The sequence below is a fragment of the Hyperolius riggenbachi genome, chromosome 12, assembly GCF_040937935.1.
Source record: "Hyperolius riggenbachi isolate aHypRig1 chromosome 12, aHypRig1.pri, whole genome shotgun sequence".
Lineage (NCBI taxonomy): Eukaryota > Metazoa > Chordata > Amphibia > Anura > Hyperoliidae > Hyperolius > Hyperolius riggenbachi.
Genome location: NC_090657.1, coordinates 61,271,877 through 61,296,257, shown reverse-complemented (window position 1 = coordinate 61,296,257; position 24,381 = coordinate 61,271,877). Strand labels below are relative to the sequence as shown.

Below are 24,381 nucleotides of genomic sequence, written 5' to 3'. Positions count from 1 at the left end.
GCACATGTTTCCCTGAGGTACGCTGCATGGCGGGACACAGGAAACATGGTAGCAGGGAAATAGGTGGGAAACAGGTTCTCCTTTCCCCTCAAGGGCCACCCATCGGACAATATCCAGTTATTAACAGAATGAGGTGTGACACTCACTAGAATGATCCCGGCTTGAGCTGTAGCATACTGCGTAACAATCCACTCATAGCTGTTCGGCCCCCACATGCCAACTCGGTCGCCTCTCTTCAGACCCAGCGCCAAAAGCCCTGCGGCAAGAGACTCCACCTGTGTGAAGGAAGTGAGACAGAGACATGGCTAATACAGCATCACCAGAAGAGAAGGGCACAGAAAGAAGCAAAAGGATAGAGACTGGAGACAGCCTTTCTGGGATGGTGAGTTTCACCTTTTTCCTCACAGGATAATAGTAAACAACATTATTGAAGCTGTGATGTGGAAAGTGTGTGTGTGGGGGGGGGGGGGGAGATACTGTCTACACTTCTTCCTGTGTGGCCAGGTACTGGCCGCACGTCTTCCTGGTGAAGAATAGACTCTGGCCACATGGGGAGGGGGGGGGGGTGTTTGGTGGGGATACTGTCCTTCTGGTTTCCTGGTGTAGAACAGACACTGGCCACGCTACTTCCTGGGGGGAGGAAGGACCAGATACCTGGTTGCACTTCTTCCTTGGGGGGAAGGAAAAGATACTGGCTGAACTTCTTCCGGGGAGGGGTGGGAGTTCAGATACTGGTTGCACGTCTCCCTGGGGAAGAACAGTGACAGACTGTACTTCATCCTGGGGAGAACAGACACTGGCCGCATTTCTTTTGGGAAGGGGTCACAGGCACTGGCTGCACTTCTTCCTGGGGAAAACAGACATTGGAGAAGGAGGAGACTGAGCGGTTTGCTTCAGGTGGCAAAAAGTCTAAAACGTGCCCTGGCAGCATCACCAGAAGAGAAAGGCATAGAAAGAAAAAAAGTATGGAGACTGAAGACAGCCTTCCTGGGATGGTGGGTGTCACCTTTTTCTTCTCAAAAGACAGATTGTAAGCAGACGTGTTCTACACTTTTGTGAAGCTGGATTTTGAAGCACCAAAATAGAATGTAAAACTTTTTAATACATATCTCACATCTTAAAAAAGCATATGATTTTTTGTGGTCCCTGCCCTGCAAAAGAACATCTCTGGCTATGAGATAAGAAACTATACACCTGCATTTTCACACTGAACCGAGGGTTGTCTATTTGCTGTGAAATTAAGTTCTGCTTTATCACGAACCTGCCAAAATACTCATTACTGGCACCATTCTGCCAAAATTTTAATTATTAAAAAAAAGAAAAGTCTAAAAAAATGTAAATGCCCTGCTCTAAATCATACAATTTCCTGACAAACACTCTGGGCTAAGTCACTCTTTACCCACATCTTTAGTGAGCTGGCTGAAGGTCTTCCGTAAGTTGCTTCTCACTTCGACAATGGCCTCTTCATCAGGGATCCTCTCCGTCGTGTCCCACAGACATTGCTGCATGGTCCTGCAGGTTAGCGGTAAGTCACAGGTTCCATGGGCGTAGCTTATGGAAGCGACGGGTTTTGTGGGAGGAGTCAGTGACAGGAGAACACTGTGGAAGAAGGACAGGCAAGTCAAGAGATCAGAACTAACTTATTACAAAACTGATCATGGCAAATTCTCAAGCAGTCATGTTAATTGGAATAAATTGCAGGTTATTAATTTTGGCTCGTAGCCTTTCAGATTCAAAAACACATTGTGTAGTTGTGTTTGCCTGCAACCGTGCACCTAACCATTATAGTGGCATGATCTTGAGTGTCTAAAGGTGTCCATTAACAGTACAATATTTAGTGAATGATCAGATTTTATTGTAGGAAAATATAGAAGCAGGTGGGCCCAATTGATGTTGAATGATCGTATCATTGATTGCTTCTTTAAAGAAACCCAGTAACGATGAAAAAAAAACCTCTGGGGCATACTTACCTTTGGAGGGGGAAGCCTTTGGATCTTAACCTCCTTGCCGGTTCAATTCACGCCGGCAAGGAGGCAGCGCAGAACTTTTTAAAAAAAATTTTTAAATCATGTAGGGAGCCCAGGACTCGCTACATGATAGCCGCTGAGCGGCGGCATCCACCCACCCACTCTGATCGCCTTCGGCGATCAGAGTAAGCAGGAAATCCCGTTCAGAACGGGATTTCCTGCAGGGCTTCCCCGGTCACCATGGCGACGGGGCGGGATGACGTCACCGACGTCGGGACGTCATAGGGAATCCCGATCCACCCCTCAGCGCTGCCTGGCACTGATTGGCCAGGCTGCGCAGGGGTCTGGGGCGGGGGTGGGGCGGCTCGGCGCGGCGAATCGGCGGCGATTGCGACGCGTACCACACGCAGCTAGCAAAGTGCTAGCTGTGTGTAGGGAAAAAAAATTATGCAAATCGGCCCAGCGGGGCCTGAGAAATCCTCCCGCGCAGGTTACCCCGAGCTGAGCTCGGGATAACCGGCAAGGAGGTTAATGAGGATTCCCCGTCCTCCGGTGTACCGGCAATCCAGCTCTGCAACCCCCCGAAGAGCAGCAAAGTAAATATTTACCTACTGCGATTCCTGCCCAGGCGCACTAGCGGCTCTTTGTTCGGGCTAAGGTGAAAATAGCTGAGCCCGATCGTATCCACTCTACTGCGCAGGCGCAAAGGACTTTATTTACTCTGAATATATACACACACCTGATATCAGATATACAGGGCGCTACCAACAGTGTATTTTATTTCTACGGTGGTGTCCTGGCAAAGCAGGACAGGGTTCAGGCCAATACGGCAGTTTTGTAGAGTTTCATATACCTTCTCCAAGTCACAGTTAATTTAGGCATTTCGGCTGCTTTCACAGTGGGACGTTACAGGCGCACGTTAGAGCAGCTTGTAACGCAGCCCAACTCATAGTAATGAAAAATCAATGGGCTGTTCACAGTGCCCACGTTGCGTTACAGTGTAACGCTGGACGTTCCAAGAATGTGCAGCATGCTGTGTGTTATAGGTGGTTTTAGCTGCCTTAGACTGTTTGCACATGCTCAGTAAGGGGGAGAGTCCCTATTGTTCCTAGCCACATGGCTAATTAATATTCACTGCACTGTAGTGTTGTCCAGATCATGAACAATTCGGATCTTTGATCGGATCTTTTTTGTGAGTCCAATCATCCGGATCATCACAATGAAGGATTCGGTTCACAGTGGATGTCTGAAAGAAACAGGAATTGCAGCTTCTGTGCACAAGCACAATCTTCCTGCTGCATCTCTCCCTTCCCCATTAGCACCCTCAATGTGCCTTCATTCTCCTGCACCTCTCACTCTGCTGCACCCCTGCTTCCTGCTTTCCTAGTAAAATGATTCAAAGATTCGGTTCAAAGATCCGGATCTTTTCAATAATCCGATTCGAATCATCCGAATCATTGAAAAAATCCAGATTTCCCAGGATAGCACCAAGAGCCTCATAACGCGGCTCACTCTGACGTCCAACTTCAACACCACCATGCGTTGCGTTAGGGGCACGTTGTGTGACCTTACAGTCCCCTAAAACGCAACGTCTTGGGGTGAAAGAGGCCTAAAACTGAACTTCACTGTTGCATTTATGGGGCACCTAAAGTTAGAGGTATATGGAGGATGCCATATTTTTTCCTTCTATACAAAACCAATTGCCTGGCAGCCCTCTGACCAATAGTGTCTGAATCACACACCCGAAACAGGCATTATCTGCATGCTTGTTCAAGGGGTACGGCTAAAAGTATTAGAGGCAGAGGATTAGCAGGCCAACCAGGCAATCTCCATTGTTTAAACGGAAATAAATATGGCAGCCTCCGTATCCCTCTCACTTCAAGTTTGCTTTAAAGCAATCCTGAAGTGAAAATACATTTACGAGATAATGAATTGTTTGTGCAGTACAGCTAAGAAATAGAACATTAGCAGCAAAGAAAAAAGTATCATATTGTTTTTCAATACAGGAAGAGTTAAAAAACCTTCAGTTATCTATGCAAAAGAGCTTCTCTGAACTATTCGACCCACTGGGTCAAATACAGTCCTGTTTTCTGAAGCACTTACACAGCCAAGAAACAGTGAGAGACAGCTTGAGATAAGGTTTTACTGCAGGAAAGTTCAAAGGGTCATTATATCTGCTTTATTTTATAGCTTATAGTGTGGTTCCTAAACTGCAAATACTGGTATGACAGAATGATGCAATGCAATAAAAAAAGCTATATAACTGAAAATAAGAAATATGAGACTCTTTTCTTTGCTACTAACGTTCTATTAATTATCCGTACTACACATACAATTTATTATATCATACGTTTTTTTTTGCTTTAGGTTTGCTTCATGTGGAACTAATGGAGAGAGGATTCTGGAGTACAGGATAAGAGTGAAGACCAACCTGAGCTCACACAACAGTAATTTGCTCCACAATGGAATCAAAGCTTAGTTTAGCTGAGGGCAGAAATAGTGATTTTGGAGAGCATTTCATATATTTTAAGCATGGCAGGAAATGACCGCTCATTTGTTACTCCAGTCAGTGACAGGTTTTGGCAATGCTTGCTGACATAGTGACATGAGTTTAATGTTATTATAGTCACTGGTCTGCTCTCATGAGTGAAATATCACTCATGTCTAAGGCCTGGTTCACATTAGCGTTCCCTGTCCGGATCCGCCTAATCGGATCCGGACTGTATACTGTACAAACGGAACATACGTTCCGCATAGCAATGCAAAGGCTATGCGGACGTTCACACGCGTCCGTTCCGTACAGAACGGAGCCGGACCAGATCCGGACTCCGGACACTTTTCCAACATGCGCTATTTTTTGGTCCGGCTCATCCGGCCCACGCACCCGGACCGGAGCCTGACTGCACCATCCGGAAATCGAAAACCAATGGGAAACGGAAGCACAGAACACACTGGCTACAAACACCTGACGTTCTACCCCACTTCCTATGCGTATTCTAGCGGCGATTTTGGATGGGGACACATGGGCAAGCATTTTGGAGTGGAGCAGCATTGACTTTTATCGTGCTGGAGCTGTTGGCAGTGTGTCAGAGGTGGAGGTGAGGCCTATACTGCGGAGGACCTGATTCCACAGGTGCACCTTCTTCCCAGACCCCAAAATTTTTATTTATTTCTACTCTCTTTTGCCAAACGGATCCGGATCGCATCCTGATGTACACCTGATGCAACCTGACCGGATCCGGTCAGGTCATCCGGTCCGTTTGGCAGAGAAACGCAAGTGTGAACGGGGCCTAAGACTAATGACAAGTTTAGACATGATTACACATGTCTCTGTGTATGTACAGCTGCTAAACATATTGCATGAAAATGAGGACCGATTGGCGTTTATCAATAACAATCATGGGGGAAAAAAAATCAATCCTCAAATGCTTTATTTCATCACAGCTGTTACCTTTAGAAAACCATAAACTGATTGACATGGTGGTGAATGTATCCTTATAAGAAGAATTATATGCACCATGCAAGCACAAGCAGGGCCGAATTTACCATAAGGCACTGTAGGCACGTGCCTACAGGCGCCTATTGATGAAAAGGCGGCTCACTCCCCTCCCCCAGCACCTCCTTCCTTCCCTATGCAGAGTCCCAAGCAGAGCGCAAATGAGAGTTTACTCTCTGCTCTCAGCATTCCATTGACCAGATCTCCCTTTAGTCGGGGGAACCTCTAGCTATTTAATATTGAGGGTTCTTCTGGCTACCTAATGCTAAGGCGCACCTGTAGCTACCTGTGACAGCTAGGCCAGCCAGCACACTTGGTATGCGGTTCAGCGGGGGTTTGTAGGGTCCTGGAGGGTGCCTAGGAGTCTAGGGTGCCAGGGCATCTGTGCCTATAGGCTCCTGTGATGTAAATCTGGTCCTGCGCACAAAGTTAATACAGAATATCTGCAAAAATTACATTTTTTTTATTTACACTAAACTAGCAATTAGGTGATCTAGAGGCATATCAAGGGCTGTTCCCATCCAATTGCTTTTGCTCCTAAGCAAGTTCCTGGTCCTGTCACATTAGGGGTAACTGTCTCACACGCTCAACATGCATATTAATGATATTAACAGGCAGAGCTGGTTGCTCAACAACCGGTCTGTAATCAGTTGGTTTTAATTAGTGGTCAGAATTATTCCCGTACCCTAAAAGCAGCTGTGGAAGGAGCACACACAGAAGATTGTAGTGAAGATAGTGTGCCTAGACCCCTGCCCCAGTGTAATGCCTAATACACACAATGAGATTTCCCTGGCAGATTTACTGCCAGATTGACTATTTCCAGCATGTCCGATCTGATTTCCGATCAATTTTCTGAACGATTTCCCGTACAAGTGAACAGAAAATCAGTTGGAAAAATCGATCGGAAATCAGATAGGACATGCTAGAAATAGTCAATCTGGCAGTAAATCTGCCAGAAAATCTCATTGTGTGTATTAGGCATTAAGAGTGTAACTTTTTTCCTCCATGCGCAGATCATGTCCTCTAGTCCTTTGCACAAGCCTAGGGACAAAACGCTCATCCGCCAGGTCGGGCTCCTTCCGCATTCCAAAATGCGCCTCACGCCGGCGCGCTGACGTCATCGGACGTCCTCCGGGCTTTACTGCGCAGGCTCAGTAGTTCTGAGCCTGCGCAGTAAAGCCCGGAGGACGTTCGATGACGTCAGCGCGCCGCCGTGAGGCACATTTTGGAATGTGGAAGGAGCCCGACCTGGCCGCCGGCCTGGCCAGGTCGGGTCGGCCACCGGAGACCACCGGCAGCCTGCGGAGCGGCGCCGAGGGCACCTCCTGCCTGCCACGGGCTGGAGGAAGCCCCAGGTAAGTGGATGCGGATTTTTATTTTTTTTAAACAGTCCCTGAACCTTCCCTTTAAAACACTCCTACGATAATTAAATAAACCAAACTTTCATTAAGGCTACAATAGAAGTATGCGTCAGGGTTTTCTGGGGAATAGCAGTGTGAATTGGCTTCCATCCATCACAGCTCTATCTGTATTATATAACACAATAAACCAATACACAAAGCTAGGGCAGGTTACACAGTAATATGCCTGTGTCGGCCTGTGGTCCCTTCAAACAAGCTTTAATAACAAGTGTTAATGCGCACACAGAGTGTTGGGAACGGATCCAAGCTAAATATATTTGAGTTGTGATAAGCAACACTATGTTTTTCTTTCCATTGACAGACGGCATTCAGAGGAAGGTAACAGAGAAAGTCCAGGGATTGGAAGCGAAATATGGGGCCCAATCACCTACCCAGATCAATCAAAATGGAAATCTAGCTCCTCAGAAATATTCCACCTGGAATTCTGCAAACACCTTCTCCAGGTCCATCGGAGTACCTCAAACAATGCCTGCTGAGTTGGGTAGATTCCCACTAATGCTTGAGATACAGAAGAGAGTGTTATCCTACTGGGCCCATCTACAGAGCAGCAGGCCCGACTCACCCCACTACAAAGCCATGTTGCATAATGAAGACCAAGAAAAGCTTTGTGCCCTGAAAGAAGTGGTCAACTCTCTGCTCCCTCAAACCCAGATCCACAGGTCCTATCAAGAGCCCTGATAAAGCACACTACAGCCAATAGCAAAGAGGATTATGTAGATAAATGGAGAAATGAAATAAAACTGTCACAAAAGCTAACCATATACCAGTCCCTACAGATAAAATAGCCCCATACCTGGAAAATCTCCAAAGCTCTTATGCTGGGCATACACGGACAGGAGGGAGGCTTATCAATCAAGCCTGATGGCTCGATTGATAATATCCGACGTGTCCGATACCCCGCCGGATCGATACTGCGCTTGATACCAGCGGGGAAAACAATGGCAAGAAACGAGCGTCTCATTAGCCGCTCCTGCGGGGACGAGCGGCAATCGTTCTGTGCGCACGAGTGGTGAAGCGCTGGCTCGATACCGGCGCAAAAACGGTCCGTGTATACCCAGCATTATGCTGGGCATACACGGCGCAACAATGCGCCGGTATCGAGCCAGCGGCTCGATCCCGGCGCATCCGCGCGGATCGATTCCCGCTCGTCCCCGCGGGCACTGCCTTATCTGCGCTTCATTTTTGCCCATTGTCCGCCCGCGGGGATCGAGCCGGGAATCAATCCACGCGGTGATCGGACACATCGGAAATGATCAGTCGAGCCATCAGCGGCTCGATTGATAAGGAGCAGTCGAGCCGTGTATGCCCAGCATAAAGAGAGGAAAATCCTGACCGTCTACAGACTGAGTGCTCACAACCTCGAAATATAGTCTGGGAGACACAGGCAGACATACAGCGAGGTGTGACAACACTGTGAGAAGAAGACCCTCGAGGACGAGAATCATTTCCTGCTGCACTGCCCCAAATATACCGTAACCAGGGAAACCTTCTTTAAGAAATTGATGGAACTATTTCCAGACTTCCACACATTAGAGGAAGAGCGAAAACTTTACATTCTACCGGGAGAAGAGAAATCCACAGTGACAATCGCAGCACACTATGTCACAGCATGCCACAGACTGAGAGGAGCATAAAGGAACTGTAATCCCCAAAATGTCCATGAACTGCTAACCTACTGTACCCCTACCCCACCCCATGTCCCCCATTACCCCCACTTTGGCAATGCCTGTATTGAAGTTTGGTCATGCCAATAAAGCTATCTTTGATTTGATTTAATTGGTACAGAGTCTTGTGTCCTCACTAAGTCATCTGTATTTTTCCACAGCAGCTACAAGGAAAATATGAGGATAACCACAGAGTAAAGCCTTGAGTTTGCCAGTAGGGACAGCCTCTGCTGAGAATCTAGTGTGTGTGCAGTGTCCCCCATCCCCCTTTGCTTCATTGGAAGATTTTACCTTCACTCCTTAAAGGAAACACGAGGCGAAAATAAACCGATGAGATAAACAATTGTATCTGTCTTTCTCCTAAAAATGACTTTTTTACACATACACATGTCTATCTCATCATGTCACATGTTATCTCCTGTATCCTTTAACTTTCTGGGGAGCACGCAGCGTAAATCCTATGCCACACTTGCCTGCCTAACTCAAATGCGGCATAGGATTTACACCGCCTGCTCATAGTGCTCCCAAAGTGATCAAGCAGACCTGACAGGGGAGATTAGGCTGTCATATGACAGCTGACATCTCCCCTCAGTGATCAGGAGCCATGGCGATTGGCTCCTGATTATGTGATCACTATGATTGTCGGCCGATCGCAGTGACCAGCGAAATCAGCGGCGGTGGGGGAGGAAGAAGAGGACGGGGACTCACCTTCCTAACGTTCTCCCGGGCCGTGATCAACATTCCCCTCCACTTTGGCCGGCATCCCCGCTCGCTCTACCTTGAGGGTCGGGCCGCGACTTGATGACGACATCAAGCTGCGACTTGGAACTTAGCAGCAGTGCGAGTGAGGATGCCAGCCAGGGAGGAGGGGGCTAGAGCTGCTCATCGCTGGAACCTGGGAGGTGAGTAAAGGCTGCTGGCAATATGGAGGACACCTGGCTATACTGGGGACACCAATGGCTAGCTATCTACAGTGGTGATCCAGCTGCCTTACCCCCTAAACGCCCCCCTCCCCCCCCGCACCTAAAGTGCTATGGTCCTTAAAGGGGGTTAGGCAGTCAGTCCCCAGAAGGTTAAGGTGCCTATACACTAATCAAATTTCCCAATCCATGCAGACAATAACTGATAGTAATTTGTAGAAAACGATGTATTGGATGCTGATAAAGGATAGTTTCATGCAAAACCCTCATGCTACATACTTCCGGATCCTCCGTTTAGAACATCCGCTAAAGATTGGTCGTTAAACCATTGCTATGCTGTCATTGACCTCAAACGTGTCATGTTGGAATCAGACAACGAACGCTCTACGGGGATCGTTCACATTGAAACGATGGTTTTCGAGCATGTGTACATAGCTTGAGGGTGGTTTCAGACCAGCAGGATAGGGGCGCTGTAGTGTGATGATCGCACCACAAGACTAAAAATAGCCTTCGGAGATTACCGCGGCAATACACACTAATCTGCCTTCTGGCTGCTAGCCAAGCAGGAAGAAAGGCTCTCTAGCGTTCACTCCCTGTGTCTGAAATTAGAATTGTGCGGAAGTGTATTGAAAAAATACAGTTCCGTGCATGCGCGTCGCAACGCCGAAAATCGCCATAGACTTATATGACTTCCAGTCACCGCATGTCACTAAGCATGCTGGCCCCTAACGCGCTGTTACTCGTGTGTCAAATTCGAGACTGGCACATAGCATACGCGCCAGGTAGGTATGAAATGCGCCATAGATTTACATTGGCACAGCGTTACCCAGCGGCATAACAGGGTAACACAACGCACCAGTGTGAAAGAGGCCTGAGGGTTCACTAGGAATAAAATACATTTCTTTTTTTTTTTACTTCCTCCGGCAGATGTTCACTGGGATGCTACTGGATAACTATAAAATGAGCTTCCCTCTGCTTACATCTCGTCACACCTGGGTAATGTCCCGCCCACTTTACCCCATTAGGACCTTTGATATTATAAATTTACCTGCCTGTCCCGCCCCCCCCAGTCTTTTTGTCCTCGCTTCACCTTGCCCCTGGGACCTCCGTGCTGTGCTGCCTTTTTTTTTAAAGGTATGGAGTTTTTTCATTTTTACACCCCTACCGCTGTTTCCTGCAGCGCTTCCACTGGGTGCCTCTGCCAGTGATGCCCGATTAGGCTATAAAGTGGCCAAAAGGGTACCCCCGTGTCTGCTGGTCTGTGGGGGGCTGCTATCTGCAAAGGTCGATAGGTATAAATTGCCTCTATGGCCGCAGCATGCACATAAAAGTTAAATGCTAAACGCATTTACCTAGCGTTGGGAACGCTGCGCTACAGTGTCTTTCTTTCTTCTTCCTCCTTCTTTGCTGGACGCGCGCGCATGTGGGGAGTTAGCGTGCGTTCCACCCGAAGTGTCGGCTCGGCGTTAGGATCCGGCTGAGAGCATGTTTCCGGGTGGTGACGTCACCGCTGTGTGTGGGGAAGCCAATGACGGTGCAGCGCTGCCGTTCTCAGCCGATCTCAGCGTGAGGAACCGGCTGAGAGGGCAGGCATAATTAGAGGGCGGTCTTCTGTACCTCCCAGGTTAAAACTCCAGCGTTTCCCTCCAGATCTTGCTGACTGTCACAGGAGAGAGATGGAGGAGGGGAGCGCTGCTGATGCGGATAGTCAGCCTGCGGGCTGTAAGTAAACTTTGTATACAGTTTCTTCTGGGAATGTTTCAATTGGGAATGGTTTCTTACTCCCATCTTTTTCTTCCTTACAGCTGATTTGGCTGTTCCTATGGACACTGTGGCCGCACCTAAACCAGACCAGCGTCGGGCCGACAGGTAGGGGTGGTGCAGGTAGGTTCTTGCCCGCAACTACAGAGCGCAATCTGATCACAGCCTCGTTTTTTTTTTTTTTTCTAGTCCTAGGAAACGCGATAAGAAGAGTTCAAGGTCGAGGTCAAGATCCCGGTCTAAAAGGCGAAGTTCATCACGAAGACGCCATCGTTCCAGAAGCAAGTCACCTAGAAGGCATAGCTCAAGAGCAAGGCGTGATAGAGGCTGTTGGGCATGTGGATCAGAGACTCTTCCCGGGAAAAAAGTTTGCAGGGCATGCTTTAACGACCTGGCGGCTGAAAAACAGCAAGCACCAATTGAGGTGGCAGAACTTATTAAGCAGGCCGTTCAAGACTCAATGAAGAGCTATATTGCGTCCCTGCCTAGCCAGTCGTCTACCTCGGGTGAAAACTTGCAACCCTCTGCTGGAGAAGAAACGGATCAGGTAGCAGTAGGGTTTGATTTTGCGCTAGTGGAACCATTTGTCCGCGCAGTCCGCGAAGCACTGGAATGGGAAGACCTCGAGGAGGAAAAAGATTCCGATACTAAAAAACATAAACAGTACTATACTCACTTGACTAAGAAGTTCACTCCGTTACCACTTATGGAAGAGATTGCGGACGTTATGAAGGATGAGTGGACCAAACTGGATAAAAGACCGCCGTTACACAACCGGTTAGCCAAGCTGTACCCGATGCATGAGGCCGACTGCAAGAAATTAGATAACCCTCCTATTGTAGATGCATCGGTAATGCGGTTAGCTCGCCCAGTCACACTTCCAAGAGAGAACGCTGTAACCTTTACGGACGTAATGGAACGTAGAATGGACAATGAACTAAAAAGAATTTACACTAGTTCAGGGGGAGCGGCTAGACCAGGTATAGCATTGACCTCGGTGGCGAAGGCCCTTAGAGTCTGGACTGAAAACATAGAAGAAGCGATCAAGGCCGATATGGAAAAGGAATCAATCTTGTCAGCACTAGAAGACTTAAAACTGTCTGCGGATTATATAGGTGAGGCCGCTGTAGATGTCGTCAGATGCTCTGCAAGATCCATGGCATCCTCTGTGATAACCAAACGAGCTTTGTGGCTCAAAGCATGGGTGGCCGATCCTTCTTCAAGACAAGATTGGTGCAAAATCCCGTACGACGGTGAGCACCTTTTCGGACAAGAAATGGATACAGCTATTATGAGAGTTACGGGGGGTAAATCAGGGTTGATTCCCCAGGATAGACGAGCAAGAAAGCCTAACATTCAACAAACCAATAGGTTTCAGCAACAAAGATTTAGATCAGCAAAGAATTACAGACCTGGAAGAGAATTTCGAAGAAATTGGCAGAGCTCCCAATCTAGCCTGCAGAGGATGACCAGGCAGAAGGCCACACCATCCACGTCGTCACAGCAAAAATCTTTTTGACGCTTTACCCGCTCAGATCTGCCCGGTCGGAGGCAGACTTTCTCAGTTCCAGCAGATCTGGGCGAAGGAAATAGACAATCAGTGGGTGATAAAAACCATAAGCCAGGGCCACCGTTGGAGATTTTCCAGGAAACCACCGCACAGGAAATTCGTGCCGACACGGATTCCTACATCAGGAGACAGAGTACGGATTCTGGAGGAATATTTACAAACGCTACTTCTAAAGAGAGCAATTATACAGGTTCCAGAACACCAGAGGGGAGAAGGACTGTATTCCTCGCTGTTCTTCGTAACAAAGAAAACGGGAGATCTGAGACCTGTGATGGATCTACGCTATCTAAACAAACATATAGAGTTGGGAAGGTTCAAGATGGAATCTCTTCAAACCATCGCGCAATCAGTCAGAGTATCCGATTGGATGCTTTCACTGGATTTAGAAGACGCGTATCTACATATACCAATACACCGAGACTTCCAGAAGTACATCAGATTTGCAATTGCAGAAAATCATTATCAGTTTACATGCCTACCTTTCGGCATTTGTACAGCCCCCCGCACTTTCACCAAAGTGCTTCTGTCAGTGATAGCTCTACTTCGGATTCAGGGTCTGAGAATCTTCCAGTATTTGGACGATCTGTTGCTACTGTCTCAAGATCTCAACGAAATACTTCAACACAGACAGATACTCATAGACTCATTAGTTCGATTCGGTTGGAAAATAAATTACAACAAGAGCAGACTGGAACCTACACAAGCTATGGTATTTCTGGGGGCGTTGTTCAACACCACAGAGAATTCTCTCAGTCTCCCGCCAGAAAAAATGAAACAATTGATCGCGAAAGTCAGACTGACCCGGTCACTATCAACACTCTCAGCATCTCAATGTCTAAGTCTAATAGGCACATTGACATCGTCAATACCCATGATTCGTTGGGCACTCTGGCACACCCGGCCATTTCAATGGGGCTTCCTACAACAGTGGGACAAGAGGAACCTATCCCAACGGGTCAGACTAACACCATTAATGTCAAACAGTCTACAATGGTGGGAAGACAGTGTGCACCTGTCCAAGTATCACTTAATCCAGCACATGTTACCGATCACGATTACATCGGATGCCAGCCTAACGGGTTGGGGGGCACACTGCGATCGATACACAGCGCAGGGTCGATGGGAGGAAGATCTCAGACACATCCCTGCGAATGTCCTGGAGATAAGAGCAGCTTACAAGGCCCTTACTCATTTCCATCACCTAATCCGAGGAAAAACAGTACTACTGCGCATGGACAACCAAACTGCGGTGGCTTACCTCAGACGTCAAGGGGGCACTCGGAGCTTACAACTGCTGCAGGAGACGGCAGCAATATTCCACTTCGCGGAGGAGAATCTATGGGATCTCAAAGCGATCTACATTCCGGGTCATCTCAATACAACAGCGGACTACCTGAGCAGACATACGATCGACCACAAAGAATGGAGTCTGTCGACGGAGGTGTTCAGGTGGATGTGCGACCAACTGGGGACTCCAGAGATCGACCTCATGGCCACTCCACACAACACCAAGTGCGCAAAGTTCATGTCCAGATTCCATTGCAGAGGAGCTGTGGCGACGGACGCGATTTCTGCCCCATGGAACTTTCACACAGGGTATATCTTTCCGCCAACAGCCATGATACACCAAGTGCTATCGAGGTTACTCAGAGAGTCGGTGACGATTCTAGCGATCATTCCTTTCTGGCCCAGGAGGCCCTGGTTCCCCCTGTTGTGGGAAATGAAGTTGAGATCTCCACTTCCCTTACCGGACAGCCTAGACCTGCTACACCAGGGGGCTGTACATCATCCAAACCCTCAGAGATTACGGTTGAATGCATGGAAGTTGAAGGGAAAAGGCTGAGAGAGGTTGGTTGTTCGGAAGAAGTCATTGACACCATGCTGAAATCAAGAAAACCTACGACCAACGCCACTTACCAGAGGATTTGGAACAGATTTGCAGACTTTTCAACAGTAAACAGCTTTAATTATATGGAACCGGAACCTCAACATATTCTGGATTTCTTACAGAAGGGTCTAACGATGGGATTAGCCTTTCACACTCTGAAAGTTCAGATTTCTGCACTATCGGCACTGACCGGAACAGCTTGGGCACATCACGCTCTGCTTAAAAGATTCATGAGGGGAGCGTTCAATGTCAACCCACCTAAAAAGAACATGTTTCCAAAGTGGGATCTACCCCTTGTGCTAGATGTATTCTCCAGAGAGCCATTTCATCCTATACAATCCTGTTCCATATGGAATAAAACGTTAAAGACGTTATTCCTGGTGGCCATAGCCTCAGCCAGAAGGATCTCTGAACTGCAGGCTCTAGGCTGCAAGGAGCCCTACCTAACAATGTTTACGGACAGAGTGGTGCTTAGACCAGTAGAACAGTTCTTACCAAAGGTGAACTCAGACTACCATCTAAATCAAGATTGGACTCTACCGGCCTTCTATCAGGAGCATACACAGCTGAAGCATCCGTTAGATGTAGTGGAATCGCTAAAAGACTATTTAGCCTCTACAGAGCAATTTAGAGAAACGGACAGGTTATGGGTGATTCCTAATGGCTACAGAAAGGGGCAACCTGCCTCAAAGCGAACTTTGGCCTCTTGGCTAGTCAAGTCTATTCAGTTGGCCTATAGAACACTTGACTTAGTACCACCGGAACAGATCCGTGCCCATTCCACTAGAAGTATATCCACCTCTTGGGCGGCCTGCAACAAAGTTCCGGCAGAAAAGATTTGCCAGGCCGCCAATTGGACTACTATGCATACTTTTATGAAACATTATAAAGTAGATATGACTGCACAATCTGCTCTTTTGTTTGGAAAAACGGTGTTGTCAGCACATGTATCATAATCAAGTAAAGTTTGGTTTATTGCACAGCATTATGTCTCCCTCCCTTCTGTTTTCCTAGTTAGTTCCCAGGTGTGACGAGATGTAAGCAGAGGGAATACGGAAAATTGATACTTACCTGACGGTAATTTTCCTTTCCCGCTGCTTACATATCGTCACACCGGACCCTCCCTTCTGTGGGCTTCGGTGAACCGAGGTTACATAGACTGGGGGGGGCGGGACAGGCAGGTAAATTTATAATATCAAAGGTCCTAATGGGTTAAAGTGGGCGGGACATTACCCAGGTGTGACGATATGTAAGCAGCGGGAAAGGAAAATTACCGTCAGGTAAGTATCAATTTTCCGTATTCTGTTTGGCATTCTCATCTCATACCTGAATTACAACTGCAAGTAAGAACCATCTAAAAATAAACTCAATAAAAAATAAAAACATAGTGTGAGTGATTCCGTCCAGGAACAATCGCAGGAGCTGAGGAAAGCCAAGCTTTTATTGCTCCCTTATTCTGAACTTGTGACTTACAACTGTTTATCCAGCCTGACAAGTTAAATAGACACTATTTGGAAGGGGTACTTTAGAACATCAATGAAGCACGAGAGAGAGGCGGAAGGTGGACAGCTGCCTAGGACAGAAGAAGCCTGAAAAATCTGGGAAGAGACAAATACGCTTTATTTACACAAACGGGTAAAGCAAACACCTTAAAAATGGCAAATTTTTCCAGGCATTTGTAAGCAGGCTGTCAGTAGTCGTGAGGTGGCTCAATCAGGTGTACAACCGCTCATACACTGCTCTGTACTCTGTATTTCACTTCAGGTAGCTGTGCCCATACCGCCATGGCCTCAACACCCTGCTCCTCCCCAGTGCACTCTGTGTTACACTGCAGAAAGCTGTGCCACTATACCGCCATGCCTTCTACACACGCTGCTTCTTTACAGTGCACGCTGTACTTCACTGCAGAAAGCTGTGCCCATTCCGCCATGGCTTCTACACACTGCTCCTCCACAGTGCATGCTGTACTTCACTGCAGGACGCTGTGCCTATACCGCCATGGCTTCTGCACACGCTGCTCCTCTACAGTGCCCTCTGTACCTCACTGCAGAAAGCTGTGTCCATACCGCTATGGCTTCTACACACACTGCTCCTCCACAGTACACGCTGTACTTCACTGCAGGACGCTGTGCCCATACTGCCATGGCTTCTACACACTGCTCCTCTACAGTGCACTCTGTACCTCACTGCAGAAAGCTGTGCCCATACTGCCATGGCTTCTACACACACTGCTCCTCCACAGTACACGCTGTACTTCACTGCAGAGAGCTGTGCCCATACCGCCATGGCTTCTACACACTGCTCCGCCACAGTTAACTCTGTACTTCACTGCAGGACGCTGTGCCCATACCGCCATGGCTTCTACACACACTGCTCCTCCACAGTACACGCTGTACTTCACTGCAGGAAGCTGTGCCCATACCGCCATGGCTTCTACACACACTGCTCCTCCACAGTACACGCTGTACTTCACTGCAGGACGCTGTGCCCATACCGCCATGGCTTCTGCACACGCTGCTCCTCCACAGTACACGCTGTACTTCACTGCAGGAAGCTGTGCCCATACCGCCATGGCTTCTACACATGTTGCTCATTCACAGTGCACTCAGTTGACTGATGGTGTAATGGTTACGGGCTCTGCCTCTGACACAGGAGACCAGGGCAACTGCCTGTTCAGTAAGCCAGCACTAATTCAGTAGGAGACCTTTGGCAAGTCTCCCTTACACTGCTACTGCCAATAGAGCGCGCCCTAGTGGCTGCTGCTCTGCTCTGGCGCTTTGAGTCCGCAAGGAGAAAAGCGCAATATAAATGTTATTTGTCTTGTCTTGTCTTGTACTTCACTGCAGAGAGCTGTGCCCATACCGCCATGGCTTCTACACACACTGCTCCTCCACAGTGCACTCTGTACCCCCCTGCAGGAAGCTGTGCCCATACCGCCATGGCTTCTACACACACTGCTCCTCCACAGTGCACTCTGTACCCCCCTGCAGGAAGCTGTGCCCATACCGCCATGGCTTCTATACATGTTGCTCATTCACAGTGCACTCTGTACTTCACTGCAGAGAGCTGTGCCCATACCGCCATGGCTTCTACACACACTGTTCCTCCACAGTGCACTTTGTGCTTCACTGCAGGAAGCGGTGCCCATACCGCCATGGCTTCTACACACTGCTCCTCCACAGTGCACTCTGTACCTCACTGCAGAGAGCTGTGCCCATACCGCCATGGCTTCTACACATGTTGCTCATTCACAGTGCACTCTGTACCGCACTGCAGAGAGCTGTGCCCATACCGCCATGGCTTCTACACACGCTACTCCTCCACAATGCATTAGTTCGAATGAATGACTGTTTTTTCTTTCCTCCTATAAACATCCCCAGCAATAACCCATTTCTCAGTGGCCTACTTGTTTGGCATAGCAGACATACTTCTCAGCTGTCCTGAGCAGGAATGAAGGCAATGGGGCCTTGGACAAGGTTTGGTTGCAGCTGAGACTGTCCAGAAAAGATTACCTTGCGGTAAAAAGAAATAAGCTACACAGGGCAGGAGTCCTTCAGGGCTATTCAAAAAAAGGAGGCAAAGGCTTGTACACACCTCCAACAAAGTGCACAACCAACACCACGACAAACCATTTACACGACCAACTCATATGCATAATGCGCGTGCAAGCGAAATGAGGGACTGCATGACACGGCCACATTTGAGAGTTTTGGAAGGGGATTTCAAAGGAGGGGTGTGGCAATGTGAGAAATCTTGTATATGTGAATGCAAGGAGGTGATTCTAGAGACATAAGAATTCACCCTTTATTACTTATAGATAGCACTATCTGCACGGAGTAGGGGTTCGTTTGTGAGCTCTTTTGAGGACAGTCAGTGATATTCTTTTGCAGAACTGATCATCGTGGAGGCTGGTTCATGATTGGACATGTTGGTAAATATAGATAGTCCTGAAATCGAGGAACACAGCACAGTTATTTGTGTGTTAGGCACTGTACATACACATGTCTATCTCATCATGTCACATGTCACCTCAGGTGACACAATACATTTTACTGTCCAATGGACGGGATCAAACCGATTATTTCTGACATGTCCGATCAACTCCAGATTGATAACGGGATCAATTTTGGGAAGGTAACATTGGAAAATTGATCATCTTATCAATCGGAGCAGTTTGGACATGTACACACTATGCAACTTCCTGTCAGATTACCCGTCGATCTAACAGGACATTGCATCGTGTGTACCCAGCATTGAAGCACAAGCCGTTTCGGGGGTAGAATCCTATACAATAAAATGCAAGTGTCCCTGCGTCATCCTCCTGATGGTTGTGTGTCCCTGGGTTTTTTGTACTGCGCATGTGCGCAGTACAGACAGCCGTTGGGACGGGAGGTCGGGCCAGGGAGGAGGGCGGCCGTGTGTGCACGCACTGACTGGCGGCGGTGCGGTGCGGTAATTTCACTACCTAGAGCCCATTTTTAAACGGGCTTAGGTAGACTAGTTAGTTAATAAACATGAAAGACGGGATGTGATTGTTCTACTTGTCCTGTAAAGCTCTGTGGGAAAAAAGTCAGCTCTACATAAACAAGTAAAGTAAACAAGTATAATTAGGTCAAAAGAGAGAAGGTGTCAGTCTGCTCAGACCAGTTCATAACTTGCTGTGGGAGGAGCTCAGAAAACAGGCCAACCAACTGCAACTCAAAGGGGAGCCCCGACTAATTCCAATAAAATCAGTAAAGCCTGGACATCCAATTCTGATTGTTCAATTTTACGTCTTCCATGTAGTATAATGCTGGGAATACACGGCTCGATTCTGAGCCATTTAGATGGCTCGATAGATGATTTCCGACACATCTGATCTCCCGCCCGATCGTTTCCGCGCTCGATTCTGCATTGAGGACAATGGAGAAACGAGCGGAAGATAAGAGAATCGCCTGCAGACTCAAGCGGGGAAATCGATCGAGTGGGAGAATTGAGCGGCAAAATCGAGCCGTGTATGCCCGGCATTACAGCTTACCTACACAATCTGTTCATAATATTCAAAATGTGTTGGCCGTCATACTACATGAGGCATAGTGATTACGATAGGACTACAACAACAACAAAAAATGACCACCAGCGTTCGTATTCGTAGACTTATTTTTGTCCGATGACCACTTTTTTGTAGTCTTATAGCAATTTCTATGGGACTGGATAGTGTACTGATTAAAGGACAACTGAAGTGAGAAGAATATGGAGGCTGCCATATTTATCTATTTCAAAACATTACCAGTTGCCTGGCTGTCCTGCTGATCTATTTGGCTGCAGTTATGTTCATATAACACCAGAAACAAGCATGCAGCTAATTTTGTCAGCTCTGGCAATATTGTCAGAGACTCCTGATCTACATATGCTCGTTCAGGCTCTATGGCTAAAAGTATTAGAGGCAGAGGATCAGCAGGACAGAAAGGTAACTGGTATTGCTTAAAAGGAAATCACTATGGCAGCCTCCATATCCCTCTCATTACAGTTGTCCTTTAAAGAGAACCCGAGGTGGGATTTAACTATGCTAGTGGGGCACAGAGGCTGGTTGTGCACACTAACACCAGCCTCCGTTGCCCCATGGTGTGCCTCCAAGACCCCCCCCCCTGCGCGCCGCTATACCCCCCGCAGTGCTGGCGACACGCAGCGTGTCGCCAGCACAATGTTTACCTATGCGCTGTCTGTCAGCGCCGCTCCCCCGCCTCCTCCGTATCGGCGCTACCCGCCCGTGTCCCTTCCCTCCCGCTGATTGGAGGGAAGTGACGCGGGCCGCCGATACGGAGGAAGCGGGGGAGCGGCACTGACAGACAGCACAGAGGTAAACATTGTGCTGGCGACACGCTGCGTGTCGCCAGCACTGCGGGGGGTATAGCGGCGCGCAGGGGGGGTCTTGGAGGCACACCCTGGGGCAACAGAGGCTGGGGTTAGTGTGCACAAACAGCCTCTGTGCCCCACTAGCATAATTAAATCCCACCTCGGGTTCTCTTTAAGTGCTCTGCCTCTGACACAGGTGACCTAGGTGCAAATCTCTGTTCAGTAAGTCAGCACCTATTCCATAAGGAGTCCTTGGGAAAGACTCCCTTAGGGCCGGTTAACACAGACGCTTGGCGGGCGTTTAAAGGGAACCTGAACTGAGGAAAATTATTTAAAATAAACACATGATGTACCTGCAAATGAATATTACATACTTACCTCAGCGTCAGTTCCTCTCAGAAGCTCACCATTTTCTTCTAACAACGCTTTCTTCCATTTCTGACAAGATTTTGTCAGACTTGTCTCACAGGAAGCTGAAAGCCTTAACTGACAGCAACTGTATCAGTTTCTGTCAGTTATAACTGAAAGGACAATTGATGTTTAAGGCAATGTCCATGTATCCCTATGGCTCATGCGATATTACTGGTTAACTGCTGAGTGCTGACCTGGAACCTGTTAAGGGGTCATCACCATTTTTAAATTGGAGGAAGGAAAATTCCATTGATCACAGTGGACAAACAGGATGTGGGAGAGGAGAAAGGACTGATGAGTAGACTACACGAGGAGTAAGTATGACGTGTGTATGTTTATTTTCACTTTTATTTTTCAGTTCAGATTCCCTTTAAGGCCAGTGTCTGGAACTCGTCGTTCGGGCGGCGTGTATCGTTTGAGCGAACACAGCATTCCGATCCAGATTACTCCTGTCGTTCCAGGCGACTTCAAGGCGGGGAAGCCTTAAAATGCTTCCCTCATAGCTTATTACCTGTAAAATCATCTTCTTGGACAGGCCCCTTCTTCCTGGGACACTTTGCGAGATCTATACGCTCAAATCGCTCCACACTAGATTTAAGCATGAAATTGATTGAAAGTCTGTGCACACTACCTGCAGGGTCTCACCGGTGTCCCATGTCTTCTCTGTACCACGAGAGCTTCTTCTCCCTGTCCCTTCACTCCCGGGGAGCTGTGTGTACCAATACATAACACTAGAGGCCAAACCACAGCCCATACCTTACATGACCACTAGAGGCCTCTAGAGAAAACACAGGCAGACCGGTGAGAGAAGCTCCGCTGCTGTGTCACTTGTTGCGAAATAGCACAACGCTACTAACACACTCCTGACTTTCTGCCAACAGAACAAAGTCTCCATCCAGCCCAGTTGACCGAATCAATCGGGGATCAGTTGCAGTCATTTAAATGCTCAAAACGCCCGGATATTAATTTTAAAAAAAAGTCTGCGGCCATCTTTACTATCTGTGATAGGCTGAACTATGTCAGCTGCCTCTGCTTGGCTTTCTGATGATGGCAGTGGTGTTATTTTCCTATCTTAGATCACTGGCTATTATGAACCGAAGGAACTTGAAGGACTCGACCTGGTTGACATCTCGTCCATTTATGTGGAGGAGATGGGAGGGCATTTCTACTCTCAAACTCATAATTTTAATAATAAGGCCGGTTTTACACCTAATTTTGTGGTGTGGTGCAATGCTCCTGCCGCATCCCACCGCAATGAAAGAAATGACAAACGTATGTCCCTGCAGCAGAGTACGGTGACAGGGTCATATGCATAGCGCTGCCCCCTGATCAGAGAAGTGCTCCCTGCTAGACAGGAAGTACGTCACTGGGATCCCCGTTGGTCCACACGCCATGATGCACTGTGCTTCATCGTTCGCACTTACTGCGTTGTTCCTTGATTTTCATTACCCCAAGCACCTTGCATGAAGCGCAATGCTTGTGGTAACACTCTGCAGGCCGTGCGGCGGGAGTGACGCGGAATGAAAACTTCAGGCGCAAAGCTTCATGACGCGGTAAGCAGGGCCGGTTCTAGACTTTTTGCTTTCTGAGGCAAACGTGTAAGGATGTCCCCCCCCCCCCCCCAAATTGGAATGATCGCACAGCACCTGAGAATTTGCAACGCACGTTATGGCTGCAGTGAGCAGTGAGCCCCCAAGAAAACACCCTCAGTATAGGTAGATAGCCAGGTATAGGTGGCCCCAGAATTAGTAGCTAAGTACAGTTGCACCAAGAATAGGTTAGCCAGGTACAGTTGCCCCCAGTATAGGTTGGCCAGGGACTCTCTTCACTTCCTGTTTCTGCCTGGTGCTGCCTGGAGACTTCAGCCGCCTGAGGAAGTCACCTCACTTGGCATCATGGGCAGTATGTGTAAAAGGCCCCATTGACTTGCATTACCCTGTGTTTTTTATTACATGGTAACGCAACACACACTTGCAATGCAAGTGCAAAAGGGGCCTAAGAGTACAGATTTCATATATTGTTACAGTAAACCTGTTACTGAACACAGCTTCTGTAACAAAAACGCCTGGAAAACCGCTCTGATCTAGCGTTTTTCAGAGCGGTTTGAGCTTTTCCTTTACATTGAGGCAGAAACGCTTCTGCAAACCGCAAAAATGCTGCAGAAGCCACGTTTGCGGTTTGCTAAAAACTTTAAACCGCTGGTGTGCACCATCCCATTAAGATACATTAGCAAAGCTCCCCCAGTGTTTCTTTTTTTTTTCACCAAATATTTTTATTATTATTTTTCTAATAAAATTCAGCATTTTCCTTTAATTTCTCCCTCCCTCCCCTGGCCAGCCTATCAGCGCAATAGGCTGTGATAGGCTTCATCCTATCACAGCGGATCGCTTCCCTGTGCCCCAGGGGGACAGCCGTGTCACACGGCTGTCCCGAGTACAGCACTGCTGCAGATCACTGCACTGTACAATGTTTATAGACAAGCGGCGATCGCCGCTGGGAGACTGAAGGCGGAGTGGAGCAACCTGCGTGCGATCTCCTGCTAGCCCCATAGAGAGCCGTTTACGCCAATCGGTATGCAGCGGTCCTGGGGCTGCCGCACTGCTCACGCCAATTGGTGTGGAGCAGTCGGCAAGTAGTTAAGCACCGGCGATTTTGAAAATCGCTCTAAAAGCACTTGTGCAATGATTCCCTATGAGAGTGTTCACATCTGAGCGGTTCGATTCCGATCCGCTCGCCAAAGCGATGCCTGTATAATTTTGGAGGTGATTTGCCTATAATGGCAGGTATCTGTGGTGTAGCTAAGGAGCTGTGGGCCCCAGTGCAAGTTTTGCATTGGGGCCCCCCAAGCTCTCTATACATAATTGATACGCCACACCAAAACCAATCAAGGACAACCACAGTGTCAGAGGTGCAAGAAAGGGATGGGAAACAGGGTGTTAATGATCACTGCTATTCTAATCATTGATAGAAGTGAATATTATCAGCATAGGACCAATATGGAGCTGATACTGTGGTTGAGGATGGGTCCCTCGGGGCCCCTCTAGCCCAAGGGCCCCGATGCGGTGGCTACCTCTGCACCCCCTATTGCTACGCACCTGGCAGGTATAGGGAAATCGCAAAATGCTTGAAAAAGCGCTTGGTATAGCGATTTTCCCAGCGCTTTTAAGAATAAATACATTGTATTTATTATTTTCCGGGTCAAAGATTTCACTTCCTGACTTGCATCAGGAAGTGAAAAAACAAATCGCTCTGCAAAAGTGCTTTGAAAAACGCTTTACACAAAATCGCAACATGCAAGTAAGCGCGAGGGAGAAAAAAACGAAAATTGCTAGTGTCAACGATTTCGATTTTAGTTGTGAACAAAGCCTCAAAGCATATGATAAGGAAAATAGTATTCAACATAAACTAAATTAAGATATACCTGTTGAGTTAATTTATAAAACGACCA

The 24,381-nt window shown here is 47.9% G+C and overlaps 1 protein-coding gene across 1 annotated transcript in view; it reads right to left on the bottom strand.

Moving 5' to 3' along the window:
• The window catches only part of LOC137541844 (medium-chain acyl-CoA ligase ACSF2, mitochondrial-like), a 76,627-nt gene that overhangs the window by 50,769 nt on the left and 1,477 nt on the right, over window positions 1–24,381 (bottom strand). Inside the window, exons 2-3 of the mRNA XM_068263385.1 lie at window positions 1,404–1,599; window positions 147–275 (exon numbers count right to left, since the gene is read on the bottom strand). Of these exons, the coding sequence (XP_068119486.1) occupies window positions 147–275; window positions 1,404–1,599 (325 nt within the window). The remainder of the gene's footprint in view (window positions 1–146; window positions 276–1,403; window positions 1,600–24,381) is intronic.